Source organism: Mus pahari, chromosome 8 (genome assembly GCF_900095145.1).
Source record: "Mus pahari chromosome 8, PAHARI_EIJ_v1.1, whole genome shotgun sequence".
NCBI classification, from domain to species: Eukaryota; Metazoa; Chordata; class Mammalia; order Rodentia; family Muridae; genus Mus; species Mus pahari.
This window is the reverse complement of record NC_034597.1, coordinates 65,759,092-65,767,933: the sequence shown is the minus strand read 5'-3', so window position 1 is coordinate 65,767,933 and position 8,842 is coordinate 65,759,092. Positions and strand designations below refer to the sequence as shown.

Below are 8,842 nucleotides of genomic sequence, written 5' to 3'. Positions count from 1 at the left end.
CTGGAACTCACTTTGTAGACCAGGCTGGCCTCGAACTCAGAAATCCGCCTGCCTCTGCCTCCCGAGTGCTGGGATTAAAGGCATGTGCCACCACGCCCGGCTATCTGGGAACTTTTGAGAGCATTTATAAATGCTGCATAAATGAGAGGCAGGATTGGTGGTTGGTTGTCTGGTGAGTGGAGGTGATGGTTGCATTTTGTTAGTAGTCATGCTCAAAGAAGAAACAAAAGGAAAGAAATTAGATTCAGGGATCCTTCTCCCCCTCTCCCTTCCCCTGCCCCTCCCCCCTCCCTCACCTCTAACCTTCTTTCCTATTTAGTGATAGAGGGTGAAATGGGGCCAGGGATAAAGGGTGGAAAAGAGGAGAACCCACAAAGGAGCAAAGAATAGCTCATGGATTTTAACCTATTCAGGTATAAAAATTCATTTAGTTCCACTAAGCTGCACCCTGGCCTTCTTATTGAGCCCTGTCTCCTTTAGACTTATTTCATGGGCAAGCTTATTTTGAACTCCTTCAAAGAAAAGTGAAACAGCTTGTAACTCAGCTCAGACCTGTGAGCTATGCATTTCAGCAATCTCTCTGCACTGTGCAGATTTGGGCTGGTAATAAGTCGGAGGAGTGATTGGTGGAGACTGGGTCTTACACTGTAGCCCAGGCTGGCCTGCAGAACACTAGTAAGCCAAAGCTGACCTCAAAACCCCAATGATCCTCCTGCCTCAGCTTCCCAACTTCTGGGATTACAGACACGGGCCACCACTACAACAGTGAGCTTTAATTTTTTTTTTTTTTTTTTAAGAGTTGATTAGCACAAGGAAGTATTTGTTAATAAAATGATGATGCCATGTCTTGGATCTTCTTTAAAATATTTTGGGTCAAGTACAAGGAGGGAGAGGACATGAACGAAACCCAGCGGGCCTTGAGTTGTGGGGTGATTTGGATCTGAAACACTCCCCAGAGCCTTATGTGCTACAAGCGTAGCTGCCAGCCTGTGGCATTATTCGGAGGGAGTGGAAGCGGATTCCAGCTGGAGAAACTGAGCTCACTGTGGGCTGTGTCCTTGCATGTGGTAATTGGACATTGGCTTCCCCCTAATCTCTTTGCTCTCCAGCCATCAGGAGGGAGGAATTTATTTGACCCTGTGCCCCCTGCCATGACCTCCTGTCCCAGCCCCATTAGCTGAACTCTGAAGCTCTGCACCAAAACCAACCTTCCCTCCTTCCAAGCTTTTACCCTTGTGTATTTTGTCACAGCAACAGAAAGCTACTGAGGCCGTGAGGTAGGTTTCTAGTGGGTTAATGTATAGTTGGTATGCAACGACCTCTGTCTTTAGGGATATTTGAAATTTCCCATTATTGAACACTTTTTCTTTTCCAAAGTCAAACCTCCTCACCAAGGCCTGGGATCCCATGAATGCATCCATGATTCATGAATTCCATGATGAATACCCGCATCTCTGCATTTCCCAAGGGGCATACTTTGCTCTCTTGGCCACACCCACCTTTTTCCACGTGTAGTCATAGCCGTCCACATTCATCACGGGCATGATGTAGAAGTCCACATGCCTCAGAAGCCTGGTATACAGATTTTCTTTCTCATGGAATTGTGTTACCTGCAGTTAAACCAAGGGTGTTTAATGTCTCAGCTTTGGGCCCTCTAAGCTTGGCCTCAGTTTTAAATGAATTTTCCTCTCTTCCTAAGTTGTTTGGCAGATTTCAATGTGAAGATTTAACTTGCAAGAAGAGTGACAGTCTTTTAAAGTGACTGAATTTACTGTAGTCGGACACCACGTGGAACAATGCCTTGCCCACAGCACAGACACCATCTTATTTAACAAGGACAGAAAAAAAGAACCATCCATTTCTAAACCCTACTTCGAACATCAAGAAAGGCTACCCTTTAAAGCCATGAAGCTTACAACAAAGATTTTAAAAACAAAAACCCAGATACAGTTCAGCATCTTTTCAATAATTCATAGTAACCAGAATTCTTCCTGATCTTGTATTAGACCAGCAGTTCTCAACCTGCAGACTTTGGCCCCTTTGGAAGTCAAGTGATCCTTTCATAGGGGTCACCTAAGATCATCTGCATATCAGATATGTACATTAAGATCCATAATAGCAGCAAAATAACAGTTATAAAGTTGTAATGAAAATAATCTTATGATTGGGGGTCACCACAACATGAAGAACTGTGTTAAAAGGTTTCGGCGTTAGGAAGATTGAGAGCCACTGTCATAGACTGAGACTTACTTAGCGGCATTAGGAGGGTTGAGAGCCGCTGTCATAGACTGAGACTTAGATGGTTTCCTACTTAGTCCTTAGAACTGTCATGAAGTTTGTTTCCAGGGCTTTCCCTCTCATTTTGTAAAGTGGCTGTAATGCAAGTAGCAGTCTTAGCAGGCACTTGCTCTGAGGTGCTGGCACCCATCATCCACCACTCCCTCTCCCCATGGTGACTCACACCCAGCTTGGAGGGTACCCCTGTCAGCAGTCCTAGGACATCCACAGAGTTCACTCCAAAATGGTCAAAAAACTCAGGCAGGAGAACCCAAAGAATGTTCTCCAGCAGGTGAAATCATGTCACCTAGAAAGTTTTAAATTTTTCATACTGTAGCAGCTTTGATACATTTTAGCTTAGAATTGTTGGTTGTCTTAAACACAAATCAAAAGACATCAGTAAGAAACAGGCTTTTCTCATTATGAACTGTTAAAACCTACTTTAGGGTTGGAGAAATGGCTTAGCACTTCAGATCACAGACCAGTGTCTGATGCCCAGTGCTGACATCAGATGGCTCACAGCCACTGTAACTCCAGTCCCAGAAGGATCTGGCACTGCTGGCCCCCATGGGTACCTGCCCACTTGTGCATGCACTCACACACACATACACATAATTCAAACAGGTCGACATGAAGAGCTCCCAGCATTTAATGGCTTCAGAGAGAGGAAAAGGTGGCCTTCTCCAGGCTGTAATAGGTTACCCGATCCCAAGTGGTCATTCCTAAACATGTACACATAGGAGAGACACTAAAAGTCAGCAGGTTGTATTTATAAATGTGTGTGTGCACGTGCGTGTGTGCTTGTGTGTGTGAATAGCTAAAGAATAAAAGGCTGTGATGTTGAGAAGTAGAGGAGGAGACATAGAAGGAGTTGGGATACGATGTCAATACAATACTCACTTGTGGAAGTTTCAAAATAAAATATGTCTATACAATTGTGCTATGCAATAGTACGACTATCTGCACGCACACTTCCGTGCTTTTATCTATGTGGGGAAGAGTTGCTGTCAGAGGTAAATCATGTAGATATCTCTTGTTGTAGCCAGGTTGAATTTTTAAAAAGCATCAATGAGTAAATAATGCATGTCCACCAGCAGTGGCCACGCCCATTTTCAGCAATGGTGTTTTCTTTTTTTAAGTTGATCAAAATGGATGCCGCACGTACTCATTTGTAGGATTTGAAGTGTAATTTTACTGTTTTTACTCATTATGGAGGCTTATAGACCTCCTATGTGTCATTTTATGGACTATTCCTTATCTTACATAAATTTTTCTTAATGACAACTGCTTCTTCGGGGACAGAGGTTTATTATTATTATTATTATTATTATTATTATTATTATTATTATTATTGCACATGGAGAAGCATTACCTGCTCTGTAAAAGTGTTTGCTTCATGTTCTGATCCCAAGGATGGGGTGTGGCAAAGGATGTTCAGACAGTTCAAACCATAATGATGACTGATGATGATGATAATGATGATGATGATGATGATGATTAGTACCAAACAGATAATTGCTTCAAATATCTTTTCTACTTAGGAAGCTTATCACCTAATAGTATGTTGTTTCCTAGTTATCATTCAGGGTGTACACTACAGTTTTCCAAGCTTCACTTGTAAGACATGAAACAAGAAGGCCAGTGTGTGATATAGGGAATGCAGCTTAACTATAATCCAGTTGATTCTGACTCCAGTGATCTTGGATCCCTGTGGAAAAACACTACCCTATGGAAAGTACTTACGTAGCCTATGAACCACAAACAGAAAGCCGGTGAAATCCATTCTCTGGCATGGATTCCACAGTCGATCCAGATGGCATTTTTGATTCTTTGTTCCTTTCCTGAGACCTGTGTGCACACACACAAATGAAAATACAACCCCCATCTTTTCTTTTCTTTTACTTTTCTTTTCCTTTGCCCTTCAATGGTCTTACCACATATACTCTGTTCTTTTGGAAATTCTCACAAGTAAATTTAAAAGCCAGTGAGGTGGAAGGGGCAGCTGCTTAGCTCTGACCCATGTGAACTGGGACTGATATTGAAGCCAGACTGTTAAAGATCTCCTGCCCCTGCTCTCCATAGGCACCGCAGACAGAAAGAGAAGCAGAGAAGAGTTGCTTTATGTATGCCTTTACTCCTCAGAGGCAAACAGTGTTTGCTGGTGGGCAGTTGTCTGCAGGAAAGATAGAGACTTCAGAAATACAAACTCCCTCAGATTTCCCCATGGAGTACACTTTTAATGCACATACTATTTCTTCACTTCAGCCCCTAAAGGATGAACACGTCACCAGCTGATTCTTATATCTGATACCATTAGGTTAGGGGCAGAGCTCTGACCCGACACACAGGAGGGAGGACTGGTAAAACTCTGTGCAGCAAGAATAATCAGTTTTTACACAGTGACAACCTTTGATGTCTTTAGCTGGATTCTCAAGGTCAAGCCAGCTAAAATACCAGTGTGAACAGAGGAGAGGCTCTTGTGAAGTGCATGAAATTATCAATGAAAAAGAACTCTCAAAAACATTTCCAAAATCAATCATATATATATATATATATATATTTACCTAAAACCTTTTTCTTTATTTTTGTTTTATTTTTAGGAATGTTTTTCCTGCATGATTGCCCACACCATGTGTGTGCCTGGTACCCTCAGAGGCCAAAAGAGAAGGTTGAATTCCTAGAGACCAGAGTTTACAGATGGTTAGTGAGCCACCGCGTGGGTTCTAGGAGTCAAATCTGGGTCTTTACCACTGAGCCAGCTCTACAGGTCCCCTAACTTACATGGAGAAAAGGGAGAATTATAAATTCAAACAAATATGCAGAGTAACTGAAACAAGAAGAAAACGGAGCAAATATTATCATTTACATTTCTCAGAAGGTTTCCTTTCCCAACCTGCAATTAGCAACATCTAAATAAGGGGGAAAGAAAAATGACCGATAATGATCATTATCTAATCTAATGATTTGATGATCTAATCAAATAGATATGGATGACTCCATCTGGTCAGTGTCGGGAAAGTCCTTACTTGTCCAGGTTACTTGATCATTCATTCATTCATTCATTCATATCTACTTCAGCTTTAGGGATAAATCACCCACTGCCTCCAACACTAACAACATTGTAGGTCTACAGAGCCTCACACTGCTTGTACACCTTCAGGTAAGTGAGAGTAAACCTTAATGCAACCACCCGGATATGCATGATCTTTCTCATGTAGTCATTCAGCTTCCAGACATCCAGTTTTGAGATGTACACAAAACAAGAAAGCGTCATGGGTGGGCACCCCGTGACAGTTCCCATGAAACTAACCTGGTTAACTAACTTGATCACTAGAGGAACCCAGTGCTCCTCATCTCTGCCTTGAGTCTCTGCACTGAAAGTTCTTGTCCAGGGCAGATTGAACCTGAGATCCCAAGTCAATGTCTTATTTTTGAGTGACTGAAAGTGCTTACCTATTTGCAGTTATTATGTACCAATCCTATACCGCTACAGCAAACATATGAATTACATTTCTCCAGAGTTTCTCTTTAATTTTTAATGGAGAGAGCATGGGAGAAAACAGAACTACAGAACTGGAAAGTATAAAAGGAAATGTGATCATGGTCGTGACGCCTACGGCTTCTCCAGGATTCACATTCACTCATCTTCCCTAAGCACCATTTACTCAAAGATGACACCCAACCAAGGCAATATTCCTCTCTCCTTTATTTGGATATTGTTAACTACAGGGTTGAAAAGAAGCCTTCCTAGAATGGCATAGATGACAATATTTAATTCTCTTTTCTTCTCATCTTTGTTACTCTACGTATTTATTCATTTTTATTACTCTCTTTGTTCCATACCCTGAAATTATTTTTGTAACTAATTTTTAAAAATCCAATTCCCTCCCACAAGATTCTGCAACTGAGAGTGACTAACCCCATAGGGGGAGGGGTGGCCGCGGCGGTGGCTGCAGTGTGGCCCTGCTCTCTGCCCTTACCTGGTTTGGTGGCACAGCTCCTACTTCGGTTTCAAAAGCTAGAGTCCTGCTTGTTCAAGAACAACTCAACACACACAATCTCTCCCGGCCAGTCTGAGGAGGTGGCGATATAAACAACACAAGAGCTCGAAGAGTAGCCCAGACGACTCCCTTTGTTTTATGGATGTAGCAGCTGAAGCCCATAGACAGTGGCTTGTCTAGTTGTCTAATGTACCATGGTCTCGAGTGAGTCAGACTCTAGAGCTGAGTTTCAGTCTTATAAACTCGTTACTCAAGAAAAAAAGTTAAAGATAATTTACCCCTAAGCATCTGGATATTAAACTTAAGATGCATTTGAAATAAAAAAAAAAATTCCTGAACAAAAACAACGAAAAAAGCAGAAGTCATAACAAACACCATTGGAGAATTAATCTCTACCACCACCCCCCATGGCTCTCCTCACATACCTTTAAAACATAAAGTGGGTGCTTCTCATATGATGATCCAATGTAGATTTTCTGGAGCATGTCAGGATGCCGTTCAGTTATAACTTCTATCCAGGAATAGATCTATGTGAACAGAAGCCACAAGTGAGCCATAGGACAAGTTCAAAGGATGTCCCTGACCACGGGGAATGGGCAGCTTCCTCGGGTACAGGACATCTCTCCATTATCAGCATTTAGATGAACCGAAGAAGTGAAAACACTCCCGGTTCTGTATTTCCTCTGCTGAGAACGAATAAAAGCAGAGTTTTGGTGAGTTCTAAGGATTAGGAAAATATCAAAACAGCTCTAAGAAGCAGAGAGCAAAGAGTTAATCTTTAAAATGTGGCCTTGGAGGTCATTGGTTTCCTTTTATTATGTCTATGGGTGTATGCCTGGGTTTTTGTTGTTGTTGTTTGTTTGTTTGTTTTTTACTTTATCTGCATTTATTTTATGATGAATTTATTCCCAGGCTGAGTTTTTGTTTCTTCAGTCTCTTCTGGGATATCTTTTTCTTCTGTGCAGCCTCCTCTTCTGGCTTTGGAACAATCTGTTCCTCCTCAGGATCATCTCTGTGGCAGGGGGAGCTCACGGATGGGTTAATCCGGCCGTGAGCTCTGTAGGTTTGTCAGTGCATCTTAGGTGTCTTGTCCACCCGGATGTGATCAATGACTAGAGAATCTACATCTAAACCCTAAGTTCAGCATTACTGTCTGCATTTTTAAGCATGTGCAACAAAAATTCAGCACTCTTTTTTGGCCACCATCCCTGTGTCCAGCCCCACTGTTTGGCCTGGGCGCACCTACCGACTCCACCATTATACCACTGGAATGGTACACATTGCTTCTTTAAAATGACATCCTGGGCTGGAGAAAAGGCTCAGAGGTTAAGAGCACTGACTGCTCTTCCTAGAGGTCCTGAGTAAATTCCCAGCAACCACATGGTGGCTCACAACCATCTGTAATGGGATCTGATGTCCTCTTCTGGCGTATTTGAAGACAGCTATAGTGTACTCATAAATAAAAGCAAATATATAAATCTTTTAAAAACACAAAAACAAAAATAAAGTGACATCCTTCAGATACTTGATAGCTTTGCAGATATGCATGCCCTTGATGGCCTCGGCAGTTTCCTGGGTGTTCTTAAAGTGAACATGAAGGTTTGAATCTCTTGATTTGCATGATTTTGTGGGGTTTTCTGGGTCAAGAGAGTAGCAAACCATCTTCACAGGTCCCCTCTGGCCGCTTCCAAGAAAAGCACAGCCAGTGCTCTTAACTGCTTAGCCATCTCTCCAGCCCAGACATTAGTTGTTATTCATTTTCTGGTACTTAGGATGGAATTCAGGGCCTTGTACATAAGAGACAAGCACTCTGCACCTGATCTATGACTGAGCTATGCCTTGGGCTTTTGTCATTGGTTTTTTTTTTTTTTTTGAGACAGGATTTCACTATATAACCCAGGCTGGCCTTGAACTTACTATCTCCCTTCTGAAGGCTGGGGTTATGGGCTTGAGTCACCATGCCCTATTCCACTCGTTTTAGAGCAGTGGTTCTCAACCTGTGGGTTGCAGCCCCTTTGGCAAGCCTCTATCTCCAAAAAATATTTACAATTCATAACAGTAGCAAAATTACAGTTGTGAAGTAGTAACACAAACAATTTTATGGGGCCACCACAACATAAAGAACTATATTAAAGGCTTGCAGCATTAAGAAGGCTGAGAACCACTGTTTTAGATACTTATGAGATTAAGACTCTTGTCTCTCTTTATGAGGTTCTAGGTCCTCCTACCAGGCATTCTGGAGCTCACATAATGAGTCTTAAAAAAAGAAATTCAGGGCTGGGGAGATTACTGTTGCTATAGTGGTTGCTGAGCAAGCGTGAGAACCTGGGTTCAGATCTCCAGCACCCATGTACAACTTGGGCACTATAGCATGCATGTATAATCCCAACACTAGGGAAGGGGGAGTGTGTCAGGAGGGACAGAGGCAGGATGACCCTTGGAGCTTACTAATCAACCAGTCTAGCTGAATCAGTGAGCCACAGGTTCAGAGATTAACACATACACACAAAGAGAGAGAGAGAGAGAGAGAGAGAGAGAGAGAGAGAGAGAGAGAGAGAGAGAGA

The 8,842-nt window shown here is 42.4% G+C and overlaps 1 protein-coding gene across 1 annotated transcript in view; it reads right to left on the bottom strand.

Annotated features, from left to right (window-relative positions):
- Cpb2 (carboxypeptidase B2) overlaps positions 1–8,842 on the bottom strand; it is a 41,375-nt gene that overhangs the window by 10,834 nt on the left and 21,699 nt on the right. Inside the window, exons 5-7 of the mRNA XM_021203763.1 lie at positions 6,704–6,805; positions 4,021–4,125; positions 1,500–1,610 (exon numbers count right to left, since the gene is read on the bottom strand). Of these exons, the coding sequence (XP_021059422.1) occupies positions 1,500–1,610; positions 4,021–4,125; positions 6,704–6,805 (318 nt within the window). The remainder of the gene's footprint in view (positions 1–1,499; positions 1,611–4,020; positions 4,126–6,703; positions 6,806–8,842) is intronic.